This window comes from Muntiacus reevesi, chromosome 2, assembly GCF_963930625.1.
Source record: "Muntiacus reevesi chromosome 2, mMunRee1.1, whole genome shotgun sequence".
Classification (NCBI taxonomy): Eukaryota; Metazoa; Chordata; class Mammalia; order Artiodactyla; family Cervidae; genus Muntiacus; species Muntiacus reevesi.
The window spans coordinates 276,273,868-276,301,281 of NC_089250.1; the positions used below are offsets into that span (position 1 = coordinate 276,273,868).

The following is a 27,414-nucleotide window of genomic DNA, read 5'->3' on the forward strand; positions in this document are numbered from 1 at the left end:
TAAATTTGGGATGCTGATGCTCAAGCGTTTGGATGTTTTTCTTCTAAGCTTGGAGAATGAAGGGGCATGGAGGTGGGACGATGACTGTACATAGAAACACACACATAGAGGGGCTGAGTAGGAGGCTGCGGGGGTGGGGGCAGACGCAGAGACCCATAAAGTGAGAGAAGATACCCACGGCATGAGCGCAAACAGCAGAGACCCAGAGAAAGCAGAGACACACAGAGAGGACCAAAGTGGACACGGGAACGAAGAGGCAGCTGTACGCACAGACAGCTGAGCGTGTCAGGCAGAGATCGGGAGCACAGAGACACAAGCACGCACACGTTTGCCCAGAGCAAGGTAAGCTCCCAGGCACACAGGACAGGCTGAGTCTCGGAGGCCGGAGAGTCGGAAGAGGGAAGACGGAGGCAGCCCTGCCATTGAGAGACCGTACGACAGAGAAACCTGTGAGCTTAAGGCTCAGCGACGTGGGGCGTAGGGCGGACAGACGCACCCTGCGGGGCTCTTTCCCTTGACCCACTTGCGAGTGAGGGGCGTGGAGGGGACAGTCCCAATAGACTACACTTCCCAGCGGAACCTGTGGCAGACCCTCCCCCCAGGCGCGGCCCCCGCCGCCGCCAGGGCTGATGGGAAGTGTAGTCCCTGGATGGGGACAGGCCCGTGGAACGGTGTGCTTCTGTCTGCGTTTGGAGGGGACTGAGCCCCAAAGCTTCACAGGCTCCCTCGGGGAGCCCCGGCGTCTCCTCGTCCCCGCAGACTCCTGGGTTCCCGAGACTCGGTCTGACTGGATGCTGGGGTTCCCCCTGTCTCCCCCCCAGCACAGCCGCGGGGTCCCCATCCGTGCCCGCGGCCCCCAAACCCGGCTCCGACCCTCGGCGGGCGGCCTGCCCCTTTAAGAGTGGCCCCGCTGACATCACGGCGGGGGTGGGGGGGTGCTGGCCCGGCTCCCGGCTCCGCGGCGGCTGCAGGACGCGGCTCCGCTCTGCGCCCGCCCGCTGCTCAGGGGACCCCCGGCCCGGGACGCCCCCTCCCGTCTCCTCCAGCCGCCCAGACCCCAGGCTGCGCCCCCACGCCTGGTCAGAGCCCCAGTCTTCCTCAAGGGACCCCCAGGACCGCCCCTGCTGTCTATCCGTCTCAGGGTCTCTCCTCTCTTTCTCTGTCCCTCCCTCTTCCTCTCCCTCCCTCTCTCTCTCCATCTCTCTCTCTACCTCAAGGTCTCTGGGCCTCAGCATCTCGCAGCCCAAAGGCCTTTGACAGTCTACCTGTCTCTCTGTGACCTCTCCACTTCCAGGAGCCCAGTATCTCTGAGCCTGGGGGAAGAGGGGGCCTGCCTAGATCCGGTCTCTGCCTCTCCATCTCTCTGTCTCTTCCAGGCCATCTCTGTGTCTCCTCCAGTCTCCAGACCCGGGAGTCTCAGAATTTCACAGCCTCCGGGTCTCAGCTCTGGGCAGCCTCTCCGCCTCCCCGTGCGCCCCTGCCCCTCTCGGGCTCCCCTGCCTCTGTTTCTATTCTCTCTCGCTCCCTGCCTCCCCCATTCTCGAGGCCCATCTCCCTCCCTCCGCGCATCCTATCTCCCCCCTCCTCCTTTCCTGCCCCTCCCCTCCTCCGCAGTAGCCAATGAGCGGCCGCCGGTCCCAGCTCCCGGCGTCGTCCGCCGAGTGAGGCCGCGGGCGCGGGGGGTGGGGGGTGGGAGGCCGGGAGGGGGCCGGGACGCCGGGCTCCGGGGCGGGGGCGGGGGGCGCGGGCACCGGCGACCCCGGTGGCGGCGGCGGCGGCGGCGGCGGCCGGGGGAAGCCGCGGGGTCGGTCATGCGGCTGCGGGGCCCGCGGCCCGGAGCGTCCGCCAAGCCCTGAGCGAGGTGAGCGCGAGGGGAGAGTCCGGGAAGCAGGTTGGTGGGGGGCGGGGGCTCCTCCTGAGGCGGCTGGGGGTCTGGACTGAACGGGGCTGAATGGCTCCTGGGGGTGAGATGCCCTCGATCGGACGCCCGAGTTCGGGGGGCAATGGGCGATGGAGGGATGTTTAGGCCTGAGGAGCCCGGGGGGACGGAGTCCGAGGGTCCCAGAACGGGGCAACCGTACTCGGCGTCCGAACCTCGGCGACCGTGTGCACGGGAGAGGGCGCGGGCCGGACCCTCGAGGGAGGCGGTCCTGGGTGAGGGAGGAGGGCCCGGGCCCAGGAGGGCCGGCTGCGAGTCTGAGAAGGGGTCCCCGGAAAGAGGGCGTACGTCTCCCCAGGACTGAGGACCGATGGAGTTTGGACCTGGGGCTTGGAGAATGGGGACCCCCGGGGATCCAAAAGCCTATATCCAGGAAAGGCAGGGATAAAGAAGGATAAGAAGGAGGCTTTGGGCCTGGGGAAGGGAGGGGGGTCCCAAAGGAGGAAGGGTTGGCGGTTGGAGGCGAATGAGGAGATCTGGGCGGGCCGTTGAGAGTGTGGAGGAACCGAGTGAGGAAGGAGGGGCGCCCCAAGGCGGGAGTGAGAAGGGTGCCGGTGGGCCACGTCCCAGCCGTCTGAGTCGGAGGAGCCAGTGGGGGGAGCTGAGGTCAGCTACCTGGGACGGAGGCAGCCCGCGAGACAGGGGTTCTGACGCTGGTTTCTGAGATAAGCGGACTGGAAGGAGAGCAGGCAGCTGGCGATCAAGCCCTGCAGCCATGGGGCGGGGGTCGGGGCTCCGGCGGGCTCAGACGCCTGAATCCCTCAGGAGGCGGGAGGTGGGTGGGTAGGGGGAGTGGGGGGAGGCGAGGCGGGGGGTGGGGGGGCGGGCGGGGAGGATTGGAATCCCTAGAGGCTGGGGTTGGGGAGGGGCCCAGACTGGGATGAAGGTTGTCTCAAGCTCCAGGGTTCTTACTGGGGTGGTGTCAAGTTTAAAGAATTTCAATTTCGAGGCTCCAGGAATTCTGGTCAAGGAGAGTGGGGGCTCAAGTCTTGGCCGCATTGTTGGTGGGGGGAGTGCTGGTTAGGGCTCTTAACCATCACAGTTAAAAAGGTGATGGAGATCGTGGTACTCAGGTAGTTTGAGGGCTCCGGTTGACATAAGATGGGGATCCCAGTTTGAGTCCCCCAAATCATGAGACTGTGTGGTTTAGGGAGAAATTCTCAGGAAAGGGTGAGTGTGGTGGCTAAGGGATTAGGAGCACCCTGGAAGGAAATCTCCAGATTTAAGACTGGACTTTTTGAGGCCACAGCCATGAACTTGGAAGCTCTCTTGTTTTGAAGGTCCAGGGTTCGGGGGATCTGGGTTCCAGGTTGGAGGTTGAAGAGGGTCTATAATTGGAAGTCTTATCTGTGGAAGCTGGAGTCCAGACTCTCTGGGAGGGGATTTGGGGGATCTTGTAACGAAAATGGGGATTGCAGACTTCCTGATGTGGATTTTAGAGTTCAGAGCCCTGTTTTCTATTGAACGATGGTCACTTGCTCTGAATAGGATACTGAGAGGTGGGGGTGTGGGGGGAGGATTCCCAGATCAAGGCTTGGGCATTCTGAAGTCTCTAGCCAAAACCCTGCTCCAGGTCTCTAGGCCCCAATATCCTGGGAGCCAGCAGCCTGTGATGGAGTTCTAGCACCCCAGGTTCAGAGGCTTGCAGGGATTTGGGATGGTGTGGGGGATTAATGTTCTGGAATCTTGAATCTGGGTTGTGGTCCATGATTTCAGATTAGCATGCCAAATTGAGGTCAAGGCACCATACCAGAGTTAGAAAGTCAAGGTCTTGGCGTTAGAATTGGACGTTAAGGATCAAGAGAAGAGTCCAAGGACTTCTCCCGTGGTCCAGTGGCTAAGACTCTGTGCTCCCAGTGCAGGGGGCCCGGGTTCAATCCCTGGTCAGAGAACTAGATCCCATGTGCCACAACTAAGAGTTTTCAAGCTGCAACTAAGACCAGCTCAGCCAAATAAATAGATTTTTTTTTTTTTTTTTTTTTTTTTTTTTTTTTTAAGATTTCAACTAGAATGGGAGGCTTGAGGTCAAGGCCAGGGTACAGGATTAGGGTCCTTGGTTAGCGACCCCCTTGGGGGATTTCCGGTTCCCAGTAAGAGTCAAAAAAGGGGGATTGGGGTGTCAGGTCCAGGCATGGAGTCGGGATTGGTGGCCTAGGTTAGGATTTTTAGACAAGTTACTGGTCCAAACCCTGGCTGGAGTCCCGGGTCAGGACCCTAGGGGCAGATAGGAGAGAGTTCCGTTCGGGGGGTTGCTGCTTCTGACCCAGGGCTGGTGTCCCCGTGGCTGCATGCTGTCTGGGGGACTCCAGCGGCCCCAGCGGGGCTCTCTGCTGGAGCTCCCGGTCCCTCAGGCCCCGCAGGGCGCCCCCCGCCGCCGAGGATGAGTCACTGCAGCAGCCGCGCCCTGACGCTGCTGAGCAGCGTGTTCGGTGCGTGCGGCCTGCTGCTCGTGGGCATCGCCGTCAGCACGGACTACTGGCTGTACATGGAGGAGGGAACCGTGCTGCCGCAGAACCAGACCACGGAGGTCAAGATGGCGCTGCACGCTGGCCTGTGGCGAGTCTGCTTCTTTGCAGGTACAGGCCTCACCTGCCCACCAGTCAACCGTCCCCGCCTTTGCGTGGCACCCGGGAGTCCTCATCCACACGTCCCTCCCCCGGGTGCCCGAAACCCAGAAATCAACCCCGTGTCTCTCCTGGACAGTCACATGTCTACCTGGAGATTCCATTGCTAAGCTTTGCCAGGTGGCCGCATTGCGTAAGGAATCCGCCCGCCAGTGCAGGGAGACGCAAGAGACGCGGGTTTGATCCCTGGGTCAGGAAGATCCCCTGGAGAAGGAAATGACAACCCACTCCAGGATTCTTGCCTGGAGAATCCCACGGACAGAGGAACCTTGCGGGCTGCAGTCCACGGGGTTGCAAAGAATCAGACACGACTGAGCAGTGGAGCGTGCGCCCACACACACACACACATACACACACACAAGCACTCAATTTCTAGCGCTTTAGTCTCTGGATTTAAGAACCCGAACTATCACACAATCTCCAGGTCCCTAATCCCCAGTAACCCCCTGGAGCCACCAGCCCCAGAGAAACAGTAATCCTAGTTCAGAACTTGTCTCCTGGACAGTTTCGTTGTTGAATGGGAAGGATAAACAATATCTATGCCTCCAAGCTACTGCGGACATCTCTCCTAGGAATGCTTTCCCACCTCAACCCCCAGACCTTTCCCTCTTTAAGGATCCAGGAGACCTGGCCCATAACGCCTTCTTACTAGAGACTCTGGCTTCCAGCTTGTCTTCCTCCATCCAACTTGCAACTAGGGCAACTTGCAATAGGAGCTGGCAGACTCCTGTCCACATCCTTCTGTGACCCCCTAAGAGGAGCACAAATGAAGTACAGAGTAATACAGAATAGACAGACACTAATCCCCAGAACATTCCCATCCTGGGGTCTCTTGACTGTGCGTCCTGCCCCTGACCGCCCTGCCTTTTTATCTTCCCCTCAGGCCGGGAAAAGGGTCGCTGCGTGGCCTCAGAATATTTCCTTGAACCAGAGATCAACTTGGTGACGGAAAACACGGAGAATATTCTGAGTGAGGGGAAGCAGGGGACTGGGAGGGTTAGGCAACCAAGGGGCAGGGTGACAGGGCGGGTCCTGGGGAAAGGGGCAGGCCAGTTGGCGCTAGTGGTAAAGAACCCGCCTGCCAATGCAGGAGTCGTAAAGAGATGCGGGTTCATCCCCTGGGTCGGGAAGATCCCCTGGAGGAGGAAATGGCAACCCGCTCCAGTATTCTTACCTGGAAAATCCTTTGGACGAAGAAGCCTGGGAGGCTACAGTCCATGGGGTCGCACAGAGTCACGCACACAAAAAAAGGGATGGAGCGGAAGGGAAGCAGAGCAGGCTTGAAAGCACGCAGAGTGGGTGTGTGAGGAGGCGGGGCCAGGTCGAAGGGGCGGAGTCTGGGTGTGGGTGGAGTCAAGAGCTAAGGGGTGTGGTCAAACCAAGGAAGTGTGGCCTGGGTGAGGGGGTGGGGCCAGCAGTGGAAGTTTCAGAAAGGGGCGAGGGAGGGCAGAGATAAGGAGGATTCAGAGGCGACCCCCGGAGAGTCCCCCCTCACCTCCGTCTTTCTTCCTACGCCTCCCCCAGAGACAGTGCGCACAGCCACCCCCTTCCCCATGGTCAGCCTCTTCCTCGTGTTCACCGCCTTCGTCATCAGCAACATTGGCCACATCCGCCCGCAGAGGACCATTCTGGCCTTCGTTTCCGGCATCTTCTTCATCCTCTCAGGTAAGCCCCAGGAAAGGACCGACAAGCTGCAGGATCAATTCAGGTGCCAGGAACCTGGGGCTCCTCTTCCATTAAGACCACCACTTCCTTGCTGGGTAATCCTGAAGGAATTGCAGAACCTCTCTGAGCCCCACTTTGCTGCTCTGTGGAATGGAGCATTTCTTAGCGAGCGTTTCTTGGGTGCTAACTGGGTGGCAGGCTCTGTTCTGATACAACAACCTTGTGAGGTAAAAGCTATTAATAACCCCATTTTACAGTTATGGAAACACACACTTTCAGCGGAATGAAGTCATTTACTCAGGGCCATACAACCAGTGAGAGGCAGAGATGGGACTCAACCACACACATTTCGCCTCCAGAGGCTGTATTTTTAACCACTCCTGATATTTTAGCAATTAACAGTTTGCAAGGCTCTTTATGTTCTGTGCGACGTATTACTGGAACATTTTTCAAACAGAAAAGTCGAAAGAACCCTGTGCCCACCACTTAGAGTTGATCATTACCACATCACAGGATTTGCTTTATCCTGTACCTGTCCATCTATCTCTCTACCCATCCATCCATCTATTTTATTATCATTTAAAAATGAGTTTCAGAGCGAGTTGCAGGCATCAGTACTCTTGACTCTAGATTCTTTACCATGCCTGTCACTAGCTAGAGTCCAATGTTTGTTTATAGTTATCTTTTCTTTTGAGATCTAAGGCTCTTCTGCATGAGCAATCTCATAAACGTCTCATAACATCTCTGTCCGGGAGTTATTATTAGAACTAATTTGATAAAATAGGGATACCAGGTCTTGAAATTGTGCGGGGAGTTGCCTGAGATACCAGTGTAAGCTGGCTCCCTAGGGACTCAAGTGTCCTGAGCTCCAGAGGAGAGCTCTTTCTGAGTGTTCCCCTCCTCCAAATTTTAGCTCAGTCCAGTCCAATTCAGTCTAACTCAGCTCAGGTCAGGTCACCTCTGCTCTGACATACTTAACTCCATCAATCTGGCTCAACTGACCCCAATCTATTCTGACTCAGTTCTTCAGTTCAATTCGAATTACTTCAACATGATTTAATTAAACTCCGTTGGGGCCCTTTTAATTCAGTTGATATTTTATGAACAAAGCCTGCTGTATGTCTTGCTCCCATTACATCCCCTGGGGCCTGCACTCGGCCACATCTTTGGAGCCAGCTCTGCAAATAATTGGAGATGGATCCTCAAAAACCCGCTCCCCCAGTCTCCTCCCCGATCCTCACCCAGCTTTCTCTGGGCTAAACCTCCCCCGTGCCTCCAACTTAACCTGACAAGACCTCTTCCCCAGGAAAGCAGGGTGCAACCTCCGTGCAAACTTGAATCACAGCATGCAGAGCCAGACACCAAGCTAAAATAAGACACGTATCATATCACCATTTCAGAGTGTCAGATGGAAAAATTGTAGCCTAGAGAGACAGAAAGTGGGGCAAGGGTAGGGAGCATGGGGACTTTGATTCAACCCACCTGAAATGTTCGAAGGAAAATCCTATTGTTCGTGATTTACAGAAGTGGAGACCAAAGAGGCAATAAAGCTGATAAATGACAGTGTTGGCACTGGAATCAAGGGTGTTCTCATCCCAAAAGCCATGCTTATACCAATGCATCAGGACCTGACTTCCGAAGGTCAAGTTAAGTATCAGTTGGTGTTGTCAGGGCTGGAAATCAGGCCTCTGATGTAACAATAGAGTAAGGGCATTGAACCCCACTTCCTGAATTTCACTTCATAGACTATGGTCTAAGCACCCCACCAGAGATAGCCAAGGTTGCAGCCTGTAGTGGCTGAAGGTTCATGCTGCTGTGAACCTAGAAAGACCTGGGTTAAAATCCTGCCACTTACTGTGTGAGCCACAGCCTTCCTTTCTGGAGCTGTTGACTGGGCAGCCTTGGTCAGGGATGGGAAAACTTTTTGCTCAGGGCCAGACAGTAAATAGTCTGGGCTTTGTTGGAGTGCCAAAGCAGCCAGAGGGGAAGCAGTGGGCCTAGCTATGTTCCAATAATCCTATTTAAGGAGCCTGAAATTTTAATTCAACCTAGTTTTCATGGATCATGAGATTTTATTATTCTTTCTTCTTTTTTTTTTTTTTCTGACCATTAAAAAAAAATGTAAAAACCACACTTAGCTTGCAAATTGTTCAAAAAACAGGCAGTGGGACCAATAGTTTTCTGACCGACCCCTGGTCTAGATCATGGATGTGAAGGCCCAACACAGGGCCTGGTCTATAGAAGTAAGTACTCAGCATGTGGCAGTTTTAAATAAATAAATGCATACTCACATACAGCCATGAACAGTAGTAGTAGCGACAGCAACCATAATAGAAAACAGTTAATTGAGTGCCACGGTTTGGAGAAGTTCTAAGTGCTTTGTGCAAATTAAGTATTTCTTTTCCTTCACCTCGTAAGGCAGATACTATTTTTATTACCATTTTCCATTTGAGGAAGTTCAGTTGCTCCACAGTGGAAACAGGATTCCAGATCGGTCTTTCACCCTGGCGTTCTACTGCCTCACCACAATTAAAAGTCATAAAGACAAAGGGGATTAGAAGAAAGGAGAGGCTGGGGACTTCCCTGGTGGTCCAATGGCTAAGACTCCACGGTCCCAGTGCTGGGGGCCTGGGGTTCCTTCCCTGGTCAGAGAACTAGATCCCACGCACCAGCAATGAAGATCAAAGATCCCACATGCACATCTAAGACCCAGCTAGCTGAAAGAAAGAAAGGAAGGAAAAGGTGGAAGTAGTACCAGAATCTTAGATCTTGGGATGGAATGTAGTAGTGCAACCACCTCATGTTCCCAGTGAGGAAATTGAGACTTAGAAAGAGACAAGGGTTGACCAAGGTCTGGTAAATGGCGATGTTGACATTCAGTTTTGGAGAAAGTGGCAGGAAGGATAGGGTGTTGATGATCCCTCAGGGTCCTGTGTTGGGAATGGATTAAAAGGAAAGAGACTGGAAATGGAGGAGGCTTATGCAGTGGTCCAGGCAGGAGCAGATAAGGTTCTAGCTGGGGAGGGAGATGGGAGGATAAAGGTGACTGGATGGCTTTGAGAAAGAAGGATGTTGACAGAAGAATCAATAGAACCAGATGACTGACTGGGTATGATTGGTGAGAGAAGCGGGAGGAGGCTGGAGTGACATTGGTTTTCTTTTTCCAGGTCAGATGAGGCAAGCTTCCTGTGCCTGGCTCATATTAACCCCTGCTCCTCAAACATGTTCCGTGTGTCTGCTCTTTCATTCATTCACTCATCAAACAGTTACAGAAACATCTTCTATGCCATGCCCTTACTGAGCACTGGTGACATGCTGAATCTTAAATGGCAATCTTCATGCAGTCAGCCACAAAACAGCTCCCAGCTGCATGCCCATCAATGCTGGTCACGCAACACTTAAATCCCTTCAGTACCTCAACGCATTTCTATTGCACTTAGAATACATCCCAGCTCCTCATGCTGACTTACAAGGTCTTACATGATTTGGCTACTGCTCAGACTTCTGGTCTCATTTTTCCTAACTCACTAACACTCTCTCCACTGCTGCACTGCCCTTGAAATGCTAATCTCAACCTCACTTTTGCAAGCATTAACCCTCCATGCTTGGAAGTCTCTTTCTCCTAATTCCCCAACTTTCCCTCTTCAGATTTTCTTTCTCTGACAATGGTACCCAATGTTGCTTTGCCCCCACTATACTACCCATCACATTCCCTATTTGATGTTTGCTTTATAGCACTTATTGCTAGCATCGTCTTATTCATTTTCTGCCTCCTTCCACCAGAATGTAAACTCCAAAAGGCAGGAAGGGACTTCCATAGTAATCCAGCAGCTAAGACGTTACACTTCCAGTGCAGGGGACCTGGGTTTGATCCTTGTCCAGGAGACTAGATCTCACATGCTGCAATTAAGAGTTCACAAGCTGCAACTAAGGAAAGAGCCCCAGTCCCGCAACTAAGACCCAGTGCATCCAAATAAATAGATAAATAAAAGGCAGAGACATGCTCATGCTTGTATCTTCAGAGCCTAGATGAGTTGCTGGTACAAAGTCCACGATGAAATATTTGTAGAAGAGATCTTTGATAAAGAAAGTTCAAGGCATTCTGAGAAAAGGGAAGATGCTTTAAGCTGACAGAGTAGGGTGCTGGAGAGGGTGGGAGGGACCAGAATTTCAAGAGCAGGTGACATCTAAATTGATGCAGAAAGGGCGAGGGGGAGTTTTTCAAGGAAAGAGAGAAAAGTGCCTGGTACAGAGATGCAATTCACAGCGTGCGTTAAGACCCTAGAGAGCGGTAAGACTGAGGTAGCCGCCCGTGTAACTCTCCATGGTCCTGAAATTCTTTGTTCTAAATCCAGGTTGTTCTATTCAGCTTGGAATGTAGGTGATTCTTGCCTTCTGTGCTCTAAGAATTCTGAAGCAGATGTAGTGGAGGGGGGAGGGAGAAGGCCGGATTACAGAGAAAGGAAGAGGGAAGGGAGAGAGAAAAAGAGGGGAGGAGGAAAAAAGGGGAAAGAAGGTTATTTTTAGAGAACCAGAGTCACCATAAAATGCCCAGGAAGGAGAAAGAATGACAAGAACAGCTTCTGACATTGTTTTTAGATAACTTTCAATCATTAAAACAAAAACAAGAGCAAAAGCAACAACAGAAAGCTCCTTCTCTTCAGAAACATTTGTTCCCTTCTCATCAGCCCTGCTCCTGACTCTCTGTAGGGAGAATGTTTGTCTTTTAGATCTGAAATGTGAAATGGGCCTTGAGGTGAGGCAGGAGTGGTTGGCAGGTTTTCAGATCAAAAAGAGCCTGGATAATCAGACTGAGGAATGAATACTTTCTCCCATGGATACTAGGGTGCCGAGAAAGGATTTTGACAAGAGGAGGACAGAGTCTGGTATGGGTTTTATTTAATTATTTAGACCAGGGATGGAACCCAGGCAACTTGCAGTGGTAGGGCAGAATCCTAACCACTGGACTGCTAGAGAACTCCCTGGTATGGGTTTTTAGAAATAACCAGTATCTGAAACAAAACAAAAACATACAGGACTTCCCTGGTGGTCCAGAGGTTAAGACTTCACCTCCCAATGCAAGGGGTGTGGGATCGATCCCTAGTTGGGGAACTAAGATCCCACATGCCTCGAAGTGTGGCAAAAATAAGAAAAGAAAGAAACAACAGTATCTAAAATAGGGAGATGGGTTTGAAGGCAATGGGACAGGCACAGGGAGTAAGCCTTAGCTGGATTAGAGGACTTAGGGACGCACAAAGGGATTTTAGATTTATGAGAGATTCAGGAAGGAAAATAGACATGATTTGATAGTTGACCATCCTTGGATGAGGGGAGTGGGATTAAAAGAACTCCCCTGGGCTTCCCAGGTGGCGCTAGTGGTAAAGAACCCACCTGCCAATGCATGTAGATAGAAGAGATGCATGTTCAATCCATGTGTTGGGAAGATCCCCTGGAGAAGGAAATGGCAACCCACTCCAGTATTCTTGCCTGGAGAATCCCATGGACAGAGGAGCCTGGTGGGCTACAGTCCACGGGGTCGCACCGAGTTGGACACGACTGTAGCAACTGAGCACGCAAGCACTCTGTTTTAACTTTACCATTTGAAAGTAAGCTGCAGGCATCACTAAGAATTTTAATATGCATCTCTTAAGAGTAATGACATTTTTCTACATAACCGCAAGACCATTATTAAACCTAGAAATTTTACAATAATTCCATAATATAATCCATTCCATTTTCAAACTGTCCTAGTCATTCTAAGAATGCCTTTTATAGCTTTCCCCGCAGAACCAGGATTCAGTCTAAGTTTATGCATTGCATTTAGTTAATTTCTCTTTTAGTCTAGACTAGTTCTCATACTATATTTTTTACAACACTGACTTTTAAAATATATTTCATTATGAAAATATAGAAAGGATAGTGTAGTGTGCCATGCACCCTTCACTCAGTTTCAACAATTATCAACATATGGCGAATCTTTTTTTAGTCAAACTTGCCATATCTCCCTTCTGCACTTCACTACAGGATTTTAAAGTCAGTCTCCAGCATTAAATCATCTTATCCACTAATATTTCAGTATATCTCTAAGAAATTAGTACTTTGTTATTTAACATAGCCACACTGCCATTATCTGCCCAAATAATGAAGAATAGCTGCTTAATATAAATTAATATCTAGCCAGAGTTCAACTTCCCCACTTGTCTCATAAATGCCTTTTTAAAAATTTTTACAATTAGTGTGTTGGAAACCAGGATCCAAATTCCACTTGTGCATTTAGTTGATAGATCTCTGAAGCCTCTTTTAATCTCTAATAGTCCCTCTCCTATTTTTTTCTTGCCATTCATTTGAAGACATCTAGTCATTTGCCTCATGTAATCTCCACACTCTTAATCTTTCTGTTGTGTCCTTGTGTTGTGATTTTAACATGTCCAAACACTTTGTGTTTTCCTGTAAAATTGTAGATCAGATCCAGGCTTGATTTTGGGGGTGGGAGGGTGGGGCAAAAATACCTCATAGATAGGCGGTGTTATTAAGTCTTACTGCATTGCATCAGGAGACATAATACTATCTGTTTGCCTCTCTTTTTGAGATGTTAAGATTAATCATTGGCTTAAGTATTATAGTTTGGCTCATACCATCGTCCTTTTGAAATCTATAAGACAGGATGTCCTGTAGGACACCCCACATCCTGCCTCTGTTTGATTGTTTCCTCGTGGCATCATTTGACTTCTTCCTCTTCCTTTGTATTTTCTGTAACTGGCAGTTATGTCCAAAGTAGAGACTTGATTAGATTCTAGTTAAATAGGTTTGGTGAGATTTAGAAGTGGTGCCATATTCTTTATAGCCCATCACTTCAGGTAGCGAATAATGTCAAGTTGTTCCCACCAGGAGTGGAAAAATGTTTGCACCCCCTTGGTAAAGGGGGTGATCATTAGATCTCTCCTTTGGAAAGGCACATTTTTCTCTTCACAATGAGTAAGCCATTTGCAGGGTAACATTTTTGAATCTTCAGGGGGTGGAATTCCTGTTTGGGGATACCTGTTTCATTTAAAATTTGTTGTTTTGGCAAATTTTTAAATGTACAGAAAAGTTGCAAGAATAGCACAAAGAATTCTCATGTTCTTCACCTGGACCAATTTTTAACATTTTGCCACCTTTGTCTTTTTTTATTATTATTATTATTACTATTTATTTATTTCTGGCTGCTTCGGGTCTTCATTGTGGCACACGGACTTCAGAGTTCGTGGGCTCAGTTGCTCTAGGGCATGTGGGATCATCCCTGGCCAGGGAGTGAACCTGTGTCCCTGCATTGGGGGGTGGACTCCCAACCACTGGACCACCAGAGAACTCCCCCACCTTTGTCTTTTTCTCTGTCTTATGTGTATATCAGTCAGTTCAGATCAGTCGCTCAGTCGTGTCTGACTCTTTGTGACCCCATGGACACAGCACACCAGGCTTCCCTGTCCATCACCAACTCTCAGAGCTTGCTCAAACTCTCGCCCATCGAGTCAGTGATGGCATCCAACCATCTCATCCTCTGTTGCCCCCTTCTCCTCCTGCCTTCAATCTTTCCCAGCATCAGGGTCTTTTCCAGTGAGTCAGTTCTTCGCATCAGGTGGCCAAAATATTGGAGTATATGTGTGTATACGGGCATATATCTATACATTATTAATACATTATATTACCTCCCAGCATCAGGGTCTTTTCCAGTGAGTCAGTTCTTCGCATCAGGTGGCCAAAATATTGGAGTATATGTGTATATATGGGCATATATCTATACATTATTAATACATTATATTACCATAGATAACCACTTGAACATAAGTTGCAAACACCTCACCCTTTAAAAATTTTTTTGTTTTTTAATTTTTACAATGTTGTGTTGGCTTCTGCCATGCAACAATAACAATCAACCATAATTATACATATGTCCCCTCCCTTCTGAGCCTCCCTCCTCTCCCCTCATCCCACCCTCTAGGTCGTCCCAGAGCACCAGACTGGGCCCCCTGTACCACACAGCATCTTCTCACCAACTATCCATTTTACACACACTAGGAACACTTCACTCTTAAATACATCATCAGATATCTCCTAAGGACAAGTATATTTCCTTTCCTAAGCATAGTACCATCATCCAATCCAGGAAGTTGAACATTTATACAGTTTTACAGCTAATACACAATCCGTATTCAAATTTCATCAGTTGTCTGCACGCTGCCTTTTTTGATATTTTAAACATTTTTGGCCGTTCTCAGTCTTGGCTGCCGCTTGCAGGCTTTCTCTAGCTGTGGCGAGCCGGGGCTCCTCACTAGGTGCGGTGCACAGCGTTCTCATCGCCGGGGCTGCTCCTGTTTTGGAGCATGCGCTCTAGGCTCTCAGGCTTCAGTAGTTGTGATGCACTGGCTTAGTTGCTCCACAGCACCCACACTACCATTTTTTTTCCCACTGGCTGCTCCCCGGAGCCTGTGGGATCCCAGTTCCCTGACCAGGGATCGAACCCAAGCTCCCTATAGTGGAAGCACAGAGTCTTCCCTGGAAGACATCAGGGAAGTCCCCACACTGCTTTTTATAGTCCGTTTTCCCCCTGATTCGAGATCCAGGCTAGGATTCCTCTCTGCATGTCCTTGATGTGTCTCTTTTCATCTTTTATATAGTTCCCATGCCTTAAAAAAAAATCTTTCATGTTGACGTTTATTTTTGAAGAATGCAACCAGTGTTTGTAAAACGCCCCACATTTTCTCCTGGAGTGGATCCAGGTTACACATTTCCAGCAGGGACACTACATAAGTGGAGTGGTGGCGTGATCCCATCAGGAGGTCGGGGTGTCCGTTTGTCCCACTATTGGTGATGTTAGCTTCAGGTACTTGGTTCAAACGGTATCTCTCAGGCTCCTTGATGATAAAGGGGGCTTTCCAAAGTATCTTTGTAATGAACAGATATTCCACGAGGAGATTCTGTCATTCAGTGATTTAACGACCTCTGACGATGCTTGCCTGCAGCCTAATATCATTGTGTGCGTGCGTGCTAAGTCGCTTCAGTCACGTCTGACCCCTGGTGACCCTATGGGCTGCAGCTGTTGTTGGGCATGGCTTTCTCTAGTTGCAACGAGTGGGTGCTCCTCTGTAGTTGTGGAATCTCCCCAGGTCAGGGACCAAACCCGTGTCCCCTGCATGGGCAGGCGGATTCTTCACCACTAAGCCGCCAGGGAAGTCCTGATCTACTTTCTCTGTCTATGGATTTGCCTATTTTGGACATTTCCTATAAATGGAAGCGTACAATATGTGGTCTTCTGCATCGAGCTTCTTTCACTTAGCATATTTTCTAGGTTCCACCATGTGGCAGTATAAACCAGCAGTCCATTCCTTTTTTTGGCTGAATACTATTCCTTTATATGGCTATACCACATTTTGTTTATCCATGCAGTTGATAGACATTTGGGTTGTTTCCACGTTTTGGCTATTATGAATAATGCTGCTGCAAACATTCCTGCACAAGTTTTTGTGTGAGCATATGTTTCCAGCTCTCTCGGCTAAATACCTAGGAGTGGAATCGCTGGGTCATATGGTAATTCTATCTTTAACGCTTTGAGGAACTGCCAAATGAAATTCCTATACTTTTTACGTGCCACAGAATACTCTTCTTCTGATTTTTTTTTCAACCACTTAATCATGTAAAAGTCATTCTTAGCTAGTAGACCATACAGAAACAGGGGGTGGGCTGGATTTAGCCCTGGGTCGGAGTGGGGGGGTCGTTTTTTGTTAACGCCTTTTGTAGGCAATGGAAGGAATTCAGATTTATTCTGGGTGTGATGGGCACACAGATGTTTGTTTGTGTAATAGGATTCTAGGGGAAGGTGCTAATGAGTATTATGGAGATTAATTTAGGGCCAGGGATTTTACTGCCTCCTTAAGCCACCTTTAACAGATTCCTATGTGGCACAGCAGTAAAGAATCCACCTGCCAAGGCAGGAGACACAGAAGACATGAGTTCAATACCTGGGTCGGGAAGATCCCCTGGAAATGGCAACCCATTCCAGGATTCTTGCCTGGAAAATCCCATGGACAGAGAAGCCTGGTGGGCTACAGGGTTGCCAAGAGTCAGACACGACTGAGCACGCACCCACTGCAAGCCACCCTTGTATGGCTACGGTTTAAAAGGAAGTTCACCCTCAGGCTTCCCTGGTGGTCAAGTGGTTGACTCCAGGTTCCAGTGTACAGGACATGGGTTCGATCCCTAGTCAGGGAACTAAGGTCCCACATGCCGCTCGTATAAAATATATATGTTTATTTTATATACATATATATGTTAGAAAAAGAAAGTTCAGCTCGAGGAAGTGATATTTGCCTCTTAAAAATTCTCAAATGAGACTTCTCTCCATTTTCTCCCTGTGCCTCTATATCCTCAACTCTAAACAGAGATAAAAATGGTACCTACTTGAAAGTGTTATTGTGAGGTTTGAATGAGTTAATGCATATAAGACACTCAGAATGGTGCCTGGCACAGAGCAAGACCTACACAAGTAGCTACTGTTATTATTATTGCTGTTGTTGTTATTGATGTTATTATCTATACAGCCTCAGTTCAGCTTCATCTTCCCCCCTGTGGGCCTATCACAGCTCCAGCATTTCTCCCCTCCAATCCCTTCCCACAACCCATCAGCCCCCAAAGGATCTTCTAACACTCCAGTCTGGCCCTGTCCTCCCTCTGCTCCCAACATTCCATGGCTCCCTAGTGCCCTTGCTATCAATGCCAAGCTCCTCAGACTGGCATTTGAGGCTCATCATGACAATGCCCCTGCCCAACCTTCTCTGGCTTCACTTCTGGTGGCTGTGGACCACGTTTTTTAGCTGCATGGATGGATCAGTTTAGCGTTCCCCCTCCAGTTCTGGTTGGAACAATGCTAGTCCCTCTGCCTTGCCTGGGGTGGTATCAGGGTTTTCCTGCATTCTTCCCTGGGCCTCATCCTTTGGGATTTAGGACAAAATCCAGCTTCCAGGAAACTTTCCTTGACTCCTTCCACCCCTGCCCCCAGGTGGCTTTGGTGCCTTTTCTGGATCTATGGATCTTTATGCTACTATTTCATCTGCAATTTTTTTAAATTAATTTTTCTGGCACACCACACAGTATGTGAGATCTTTGTTCCTTGACCATGGATCAAACCAGCATCCCCTGCAATGGAAGTTCGGAGTCTTAACCACTGGACCACTAGGGAAGTCTCTGTGCTACCATTTCTCTTACAGTACATGTCACCATGGATGTGACTGCTGACCAGTGTCCATATTTGCCCTCCCCAACTGCACTGTGAGCCCCTGGATGGCAGATCAGGGATGCAGGGGTGGGAGGAGGGAGGAGGAGGCTGTTGATTTATCTCTAGACTCCCTGCACCCAGCCCAGGACCAGTCCACAAGGGACTTCAATTGATGGGAGCTTCCCTGGTAGCTCAGACTGCAAAGAATCCATCTGCAATGCAGGAGACCCCGGCTCAAGAAATTCCCCTGGAGAAGGGATAGGCCACCCACTCCAGTAGTCTTGGACTTCCCTGGTGGCCCAGACAGTAAAGAATCCACCTTCAATGCGGGAGACCTGGGTTCCATCCCTGAGTTGGGATGATCCTCTGGAGGGGGGCATGGCAACCCACTCCAGTATTCTTGTCTGGAGAATCCCCATGGACAGAGGAGCCTGGCGGGCTAAAGTCCATGGGGTCGCAAAGAGTCCCACCCGACTGAATGACTAAGCACAGCACAGTCCAGGATAGAATGGGGTGGGGGGTGGGGGGAGAAGATGGTAGTGGGATGCAGGGGCTGGGGAAAGGGGTCTACTGCTAGCGGACCAAGGGCATCCCTCTACTCCCCCAGGCCTCTCCTTGGTGGTGGGCTTGGTTCTTTACATTTCCAGCATCAACGACGAGGTCATGAACAGGCCCAGCAGCTCAGAACAGTATTTCCACTATCGCTACGGGTGGTCTTTTGCCTTCGCAGCGTCCTCCTTCCTACTCAAAGAGGTGATGTCTGTGGGGCCCAGACTTCAGAGATTTGAATGGGGACCGGTGGCAGGGGCATGCGCGATTCCTGGGTCCAGGAGAAAGACCAGACCCTCCAACTCCTGGGGTTCCGGAGGAGAAGGGGGGTGGCCTGGACTCCCAGATCTCCGGAAGGATGAAGCTGGGGACTCTGACTCCTTGGATGGGGGAGGGGGGGGCGGTGGGGAGGGAGGAGGAGGCCGGGGCCCTAATTCCTGGCTTCTGGGAAAGGAGGAAGCTGGGGGCCTGGAATCCTGGGTCCTGGGAGAGGCGGGGCTGGGGGTCTTGAGCCTTGGGCTCGGGGGGAGCCCGGGGCCAGCCTCGGGGACTCTGGTCCTGCCTTGCCACAGGGAGCCGGCGTGATGTCCGTGTACTTGTTCACCAAGCGCTACGCGGAGGAGGAGATGTACCGCCCGCACCCGGCCTTCTACCGCCCGCGTCTCAGCGACTGCTCCGACTACTCGGGCCAGTTTCTGCAGCCCGAGGCGTGGCGCCGCGGCCGCAGCCCCTCGGACATCTCCAGCGATGTGTCCATACAGATGACGCAGAACTACCCTCCCGCCATCAAGTACCCCGACCACCTCCACATCTCCACCTCGCCCTGCTGAGGCCCCGCCCCCGGAGCGCCCTGCCTCCTCCTCCTCGCGGGTCTCGTCGCGACCGCGCGGCTTCAGCGCAAGTCCTGGGGACGCCTAGTCCCGCGGGGAGGAAACTGCGCGCGCGTTAGCCCCGCCTCGCCGCCGTGGCCCCGCCTTCTCCCTGGTGCCCCGCCCAGCCACCATAGCCCCGCCCTCTTTCCTGATCGCTCCTCTTCCTTGGTCTCTTCCACTTCCAGATGACTCCTCCCCCTGGAAGACACGCCCCTTTCATCAGGCCCCGCCCCCCAGCCGAAAGGCTTCCAGGTTTCCAGGTTCTTTGCGCCCTGCGGCCGAGCGCGCCCACCTCCGTGCAAACAGTCCCAGTTACCTTTCGCCTCGGCCGGGGGCTCTGGGCTGGAGAGTAGGTTCTGGCAGCCGCCAGGAATGCCAAACATCCTCTTCTCCTCTCTGCCCCGGCTAGCCTCTTTCTCGGCCCAGTCTCACCTACAGACCTTCGTGGTCCTTGCGTACAGTGAGTGAAGCGGGGGAGGCCCTTCTTGCTCCACCCCACAGCCCCACCCCATCTCTAGGGTGGGGTGGGGGCCCGGAGGCCCCGGCTATGGTTAATCTGGCCTCACCCGCCCCCCACCGCACACACGGGAGACCCCGTTCTGTCTCACCTGCTGGACACGTCTCGGCCTTCTGAAGGCTACCTGTCTTTTCAAGGGCGCTCTTTAACGGATTTTCCCGCTCTCTCTCAGCTGACCTTGGCTTCTTTTTCCTTCCTCTTCCTCCCCTGCCTCCCTGCCTCCTCTCCACCCGCTCATCCAAAGCCCCCCTAGGTGTATCCAGCCCCCCCACGCCACGCGACAAGAATGGAGACCCTAGGGTGGAGGGAAGTCCTCCACGCCATTTCCACGCCTGTGCTAGCCTCTTCCCCCTCGAGGCCCCGTCGTGGGAGGGAGAGGCAGTAGCGGGGGTCGACACCCCCCAAACCTCGAAGTCTTCCATTTTCTGGCACCTCCCCCCTCATTGAAGTCCCCCTCCCCATCTCAGATCCCCCAACTCTGGCCTCTTTCAAGGGTCCGTCCGCCTCCTAGGACAGATTGGGGGGGTTTCACCAGAAACTCACCCACTCCCTTATTAGGGGAGGAGGGGCGAGGTAGCACAGTGTTGTACACGGAACCAGACAGGCCCCCTGGGTGGGAAGAGGGGGGCAGGGGAGGGACGGGGGGTTTTTAGTTTGCATCTTAGGTGGGAGGGGGGAGGGGGGATCGCAGCAGTTAACCCGTCTTTACGCAGCGATTTTTAACGAGGCTGGGGGGAGGGGGGGCTTTGGAGATGGGGGGAGGGGTGGGGTGGGGGGCCTGGCTCTGTTATTTACCGTGTATCATATGTAAATACCGACAGAAACTTCAATAAACTTTATTTCAAACACGTCTCTGCCTGTCCGGGGGTGGGGGCATTGGATACAGAGGACGAGTCTAGGTCTCTAGCGGGTATGTATGTGTGTGTGGTGGGGGCGGGGAGAGGGGTGCTACAGAATAAAGTTAGTTGTTTGTTAAACTGCTTAATCATCACAGTTATTAACAATCTCACTTTATAATTCAGTACATGTAAAACGTGTAGGACAGCAAATGACACAGGTCAGGATCAATAAAAGTTAACTGACCAGGGCTTCCCAGGTGGTTCAGTGGTAAAGAATTCACCTGCCAGTGCAGGAACTGCAGGAGACATAGATTGGGATTGATCCCTGGATTGGGAAGATCCCCTGGAGGAGGGCATGGCAACCCACTTCAGTATTCTTGCCTGGAGATTCTCATGGACAGAGGAACCTGGGGGGCTATGGTCCACGGCGTCACACAGAGTCGGACACAACTGAGCACAGAGCACGCATGATAATGACCGCTTACAGAACTGTTATTACTCACTTTCCTTGCTTCGTTTAAAAAAAGTTATTCTTTTCTTTTGGTTGTGCCCCAGTGCATGGGGGCATCTTAGTTCTCCACCAGGACATGCTCTCTGCAGTGTCCTAACCAGCGGATGGCCAGCCAGAGCATTCCCTGCTTCATTTAATTTCCTCCCTGAGCTTGCACATTGAGTTTATTGGATTCCTTTTGCAGCTGGGTCCATAGAGGTGAAATGGTTCACCCAGGGTCACACAGGTGGAAACTGGCAGAGCCGTGAGTTGGAACTAGGTTCTTCTGGTTCCAAAAATTAAGCTTCCTTTCTTTTGCACCAAGGAGCAGGGGCTTTTCCTAATGCTTCGTGACACTATTGAGAGAAAACTACTATCATTTATTGTATCTACTATGTATGGGAAGCCACACACTTCGCTGCCATCCATGATCTCAGGAGACGTTCCCAGCAGCCCTTTGGGTAGGGCACAGACACACAAATTTTACAGGTGATGGAGGGAGGCTCAAAGCGGGTTCCAAGGTCTGTGATCCCACCAACTACACTGAGGGGTTGAAAACATCCTAAATGCTTGATAAGCTTATTCTTGAAATACACTGAAAAAGAAACACAGTTCTAGCACTTGGATTCCTCATCTCTCCTAGATTTAGCCTCTAGGGGACAATCAGAACAGCTTCTTCAGCCTCTACCACATCCTATAATGGCCACGACCCCATTGATCAAGCTGCCGTTAGGTGTCAGATGCTGTGCGGAGCCCTTTTCATTTATCAGCTCATTGGTTTCTCCCAGACATCCTCTAAGCAAGGCATTCCAAAGAGCCCCATTTTGAGGATGGGGAAACTGAGACTCTGGGAGGTAAGGTCACCCAGCTGGAAGGATGCAAAGGAGCATTCACACCCAGTTCTGCCAAATTCCAGCATCTACTCTAGCAGCTGCTATATTTTACTTCGAATTTGATGCAAACTCATTCTGTGACCTTGAGCGAGTCTTTTAATCTCTGGGGCTTCGGTTTCTTTTTCTGTTTTAAAAAAAAAAAAAAAGAGGAGAGGGGGTGGGGTAGCAGAACTCCAAATCCCGAAATCCCTTGGGAACAGAGACAGTGGTGGGGGTAGGTTAACAGGAGAGAATTAAGAGTCAGCAGGATCAGACTCCCTGAGGGAAATACTCTGAGTCATTTTCAATGATTTCAGGAATTTCTGGAGGTCATGCTCAAGAATTGGGAATGGCAAATGCATTTTGGCTTCTTCGTCAAGATGAATTGATTCCTAGTGGCCACTTGGAAGCACAGTGTTGAGAAGGATTTGCTCAGTGGGAAAGACTGTCCCCCATCGATTGGTACTGTCTGCCATCCTGTTCGTTTCATGCTGTCTGTCTTGCGTGCAGGACTAGCAGTTGAGGTGCAAGTGCTGAGGTATCTGCTGAGTTTTGTCTGGAACTTAACAACAAGTCCATGTTTGTTAAAATAAAAAATTAAGTTAATGTTTTTGGTGATTCAAATTTTACATTTCAAAAATACAATAGGATTCCATAAAGATTTATTTTTTTGAAAGGAATACTGTGAAAAGCCTGTCCTACTTCTGACTTCTTGGCATCCAGAAATACCCTTCGCCCTAAGGTATTATCATCTTTTACTGTATAATTTTGAGAATACTATATGCATATTTAAGCATATAATTGTTGTTGTTGTTTAGTTGCTCAGTCATGTCTGACTCTTTTGTGACACCCTGAACTGCAGGCTGCCAGCTTCATCTATCCATAGGATTTCCCAGGCAAGAATACCAGACCAGGTTGCCATTTCCTTCTCCAGCAGAATCTTCCTGACCCAGGGATCAAACCAGCATCTCATGCTTTGCAAGCAGATTCTTTACCACTGAGCTGCCAGGGAGTGTTTTGAGTCCTCATACAGGTAAATCTGTGGGCTAGTGGTAAAGAACCCACTGCCAATGCAGGACACCCAAGAGACATGTGTTTGATGCCTGGGTTGGGAAGATCCCCTGGAGCAGGAAATGGCAGCCCACTCCAGTATTCTTGCCTGGAAAATTCCATGGACAGAGGAGCCTGGCAGGCTACAGTCCATGTGGTTGCAAAGGGTTGGATTCGGCTGGGCTGAGTGACTGAGCGCAAGTATTCACAACAGTTATTTTTCACTAAAGTAAGTTTATTTATGCTAGCATGCAATGAATTTATTACTTTACTTAAACAATGCATACTTTAAAATATTTTGAACTTGAATTTTGAATATGCTAAATGTTAGTAGGCACAAACAAAACTTTTCGGAGTCTGCTACAATTTTTAAGGGTAGAGAGGGATTTTGAGGGCAAAAGTTTTCATCATTGCTGCTGTATGCCATGGAGGCAATCTATCAGATGCAGAGACTGGCCTGTTTTTTTTCCAAAGGCTGTGCAGTGGTCCCTTGAATGGAGGTAATTTACTTTAACAATAAACTCATTTTTATTACAAATGAAATACTTAGTCATGATTTTCAAATTTAAAGAGCCAGAGAAGGATAGAAAGAAAAAAGAATAACTTTCTTCTCATTTTTCTCAATCCCAGTTTTGATCCCCAGGGGGAACAATTTTTATCAGTTTCTTCTAGATCAGCGGTTCCCTGCTCAGGGTGAATTTGCCTCCAGGGAGCATCTGACAATGTCTGGGGACATTTTTGGATGTCACAACTGGGGAGGGGCTGATATTGGCATATAGTGGGACCAACGATGCTGGTAAATGCCCTACAATGCACAGACAACCCCCCCCCCCACACACACACACACACAAGGAATGATCTTGTCCAAGAAGTGACTAGTGCTGGGGTGGAGAAAAGCCTTCTTTAGACATTATTTGTTCATTTAAATAGTCTCTCCTGCTTTTCTTTTAACCTTTATTTTTATTAACACAAATGATATTTTGCTAAATCAGTTTTAAAAAGTGACTCAACTCATAGGGGATTAGGGATCCCTTTGAACACCAGATAAAAACCCCAGAAAGCAATACCCATATTTACAAAGTTTTGTACATAATTTCAGGAGTTTCACAGTCACTAAATGAGCCCTGCCAGAATCCCTTGGGTGTGGGATTTTTGTTTGCTTCTTTGTCTGTTTCTTAAAAATGTATCTGTTGATGTGTTTTGGGCTGCACTGGGTCTTGGTTGCTGTGTTCAGGCTTCCCCTGGTTGCAGCGAGCAGGGGCTACTCCCTCGGGCTTCTCAGTACGGTGGCCTCTCTTGTTGCAGAGCAGAGTCTAGGGCATGTGCGCTTCTGCAGCTGCAGTATGTAGACTTGGTAGTTTTGGCTCCTTGGCTCAAGAGCAGAGGCTCAGTAATTGTTGCACATGGGCTTAGTTGCTCTGTGGCATGTGAGGTCTTCCTGGACTAGGGATCGAACCCATGTCCCCTGCATTAGATTCTTAACCTCTAGACTACCAGAGAAGCCCAGGTTTTATTTTCTAGCCATACCGTGCAGCATGTGGGATCTTAGCTCTCTAACCAGGGATCGAGTCCTGCATCCCCTGCAGTGGAAAGGCAGAGTCTTAGCCACTGGACCACCAAGGAGGTCCCCAAGGAGGCATGATTTTTTAATCACAGCCCTGGAGCACCCCAACCAGGGAGAGAGAAATCACTAACTTTGCACCCCTCAGTCCCTTCTCAGACAAGAGGATGAAGGGGCAGAGAGAGCAATAATTTGGTTGTGGGTCCTTTAGGGAGGCAAGGCAAAGCAAAGATTGGAACTCGGGCCACCTGACTCCCCAGCGCTGGAATATTTCCACTTCACCCTGAATGAGGACGTTTTAGAAACGCTGATCTTCTCTTCCTGGTACAGCGGGAAAACACGCCACCAGCGCTCTGTTCCTCTTGAGGAAACACAAAGGGCCCAGCTGTTGTTGATGAGAAACACTCGGGCACCTGGGAAAAAGCACATTCAGGATGTGAGGCGGGGGAGAGGGGTTGGGCAGGGACTGCTGGCGGGGTAAGGGACCCTGAAATACGCAGCCACTCGCTCCCTGAGTCATTCATTCACTCCTTCATCCATCCACTCATTCTGCATCTGTGAACCACAGCTTCCTGTCTACCAGGGCTGGGTTCTGGGGGACACCAGAGAGAACGAGACCCCTGCTTGCCCTGAAGAGCTCCTGGCTCTACTGTGGGAGCCCGACCATTGGACCAGTCGCAATGCAGGGTGAATGTGCCCTAGTGGGAACACTACCAGGTGTGGAGGAAGTGCAGTTGTAACACCTGATGCAGCCTTGAGGGGTCAAGGAAGGCTTCCTGGAAGAAGAGGCAACTCAGTTGAATCTTTAAGATCAAGTAGAGGGTTTGTCACATGGCTGAGCAATGGAAAGGGAGTCCGGAAAAGGAAGCCACATTCAGAAACCTTGAAAGCATGAAGGAACTGGACGTGGTAGGGAAAAATAACTCCAGCTTGCAGGAGGCATTGGGGAGTTTCCTGGTGGTGCAGTGGTTAGGAGTCTGTGCTTTCACTGCTGAGGGCATGGGTTTAATCCCTAGTCAGAGAACTAAGATCCTGCAAGCCTTGCAGCATGCCCAATAAAATAAAAAGGCTACATTGTAGGAAGCAGCAGTGGGGATGGCATGAGATGAGACCGTTGACCTTGGCAGAAGGACACAGGCGAGGAAATTAGCTTTTTCCCCTGGGGGTAAGAGGGGCCATCAGAGAATTCTGAGCAGAGGAAGGACAAGGGCAGTTCTGAATGTTAGAAAGGGGCCAAGTGGAAACTGGACTTCGGGGGAAGGGAACCAGTGGTAGGAGCTGATGGCACAGTCCACCCAGGAGCAGCTCAGAGAGGATGAAAGGGGAGCAACAGTGACCCTGGAGGGAGACGGGTCTATGTTCGGGGACTGGCTGGTTGTCAGGAGCAGGGGATGGGAGACAGTGAGAAGGCATTGAGGCAGCATCGCCTGCACGGCCCCTCTGTGAGATTCACAGTGCAGAGTGATTTACAAGGCATCCTAGCTATCTGTGCTGCATACCAAGTTACCCCAAGCACGGGGGCTTAAAACAGCACGTGTTTACTATCTCACAGCTTACCGTGGAATCTCGTACAGTTCAACAGGGGTCTTACAAGCCTGAAACCAAGAAGTCGGCCAGCTGGGTCCTCATCTGAAGGCTCAATTGGGAAGAGATGCACTTCCACTCCCTCAGGTTGAATGGAATTCACTTCCTGCGGTTGTGTGACTGAAGTTCCTGGTGCAGGTTTTTTTGGTTTTTTCTTTTTTGCCTTGTGATCTTTTCGGGACCTTAGCTCTCTGACCAGGGGTTGAACCCAGGCAGGGCGATGAAAGCACTGAGTCCTAACTGCTGGAAAGCTAGGCAATTCCTTCATTTTTTTTTTTTTTTTCCCTTCATGTTTTGATTATTGGATTAGTTGTGTGGTGCACATTGGAGTGCACGTATGTTTTTGACTCGGCATTTTCGCTGCATACGTGCCCAGGAGTGGGATTACTGGATCATACGGTAATTCTACTTTTAGTTTTTCAAGGAACCTCCATGCTGTTCTCCAGAGTGGCTGCACCACTTGACATTCCCACCAACATTCTTGGAGGGCTCCCCTTTCCCCACACCCTTTCCAGCGTTTCCATTCTAACTAGCCTGAGCTGATTCTGGACTCTTTCTAAAAGAGACCACCTGACTAGGTCAGGCCCACCTAGGATAATCTTCCTTTTGACGAACTTGAAATCAACTGATTAGGGACCTTAATTACACACACAAAATCCCTTCCTCTTGCATACAACATAATCTAATCATAGGGGTGACACCTCATCCTATTTTAAAGTCTTGCCCACATTCAAGTGGAGAGAATTCTACAGGGGTGTGTGCTTCAGTGGTGCGAATATTGAGGGGTCATTTTGGAGTTCTGCTTACCATAGGAGATCAGCGGATGTGAGGCTGGAGGACCTGCTCAAGGTTAGGGGTTGGCAGACCTATCTCTGAGCCTATAGCTTTTAGGCCTCCAGGTTAATTCCGTGGGAGGCTTCAGTTAATGCAAGATGAATTCAGGAGTAAACTTAGAAATGAGAGCTGAAAGGGTCCATCTTCTGCAACACCCCTCTGAAGAGTCCTTCCATGAGCTGAAGGCTCATTCAGTGGGTCTAACATTTCTAGGATGCAGAATGAAATTCAGAGATGCTGGACTTTATTTCTTAACAGGATAAATATGTGATCCAGACATTACACCCCTAGCTATATATACTTCCAAAGTGAAAGTGAAAGTTGCTGAGTCGTGTCCAACTCTTTGTGACCCTATGGACTATACAGTCCATGGAATTCTCCAGGCCAGAATACCAGATTGAGTAGCATTTCCCTTCCCAGGGGATCTTCCCAACCCAGGGATCGAACCCAGGTCTCCTGCATTGCAGGCAGATTCTTTACCAGCTGAGCCACCAGGGAAGCCTGCTGTGTATATCCAAGAGACATGAAAAAATATTGCCACAAAAAAGCATACACAAATGTTCACAGTAGCGTCACTCAAGTGGCCAAATCCAGAACTAACCCAAATATCCAATAGATAAATGTGGTGTATCCATACAATGGAATATTATCCTGCAATAAAAGGAAATGAAGTACTGATACAACATGAATGAACCTTGAAAACATGATGCTAAGTGAAAGAAGCCCATCACAAATGAACATATATGATCCCCTTTATATTAAATGTCTAG

At 50.2% G+C, this 27,414-nt stretch overlaps 1 protein-coding gene across 1 annotated transcript; it reads left to right on the top strand.

Moving 5' to 3' along the window:
- The first annotated feature begins 4,319 nt into the window (after nt 1-4,319).
- On the top strand, nt 4,320-18,855 carry CACNG7 (calcium voltage-gated channel auxiliary subunit gamma 7). Its single transcript, XM_065920781.1, has 5 exons — nt 4,320-4,515; nt 5,447-5,533; nt 6,088-6,228; nt 18,084-18,229; nt 18,598-18,855. Exons 1-5 carry the CDS (start codon nt 4,320-4,322, stop codon nt 18,853-18,855), a joined length of 828 nt encoding a protein of 275 aa, XP_065776853.1.
- Nucleotides 18,856-27,414: the final 8,559 nt, after the last annotated feature.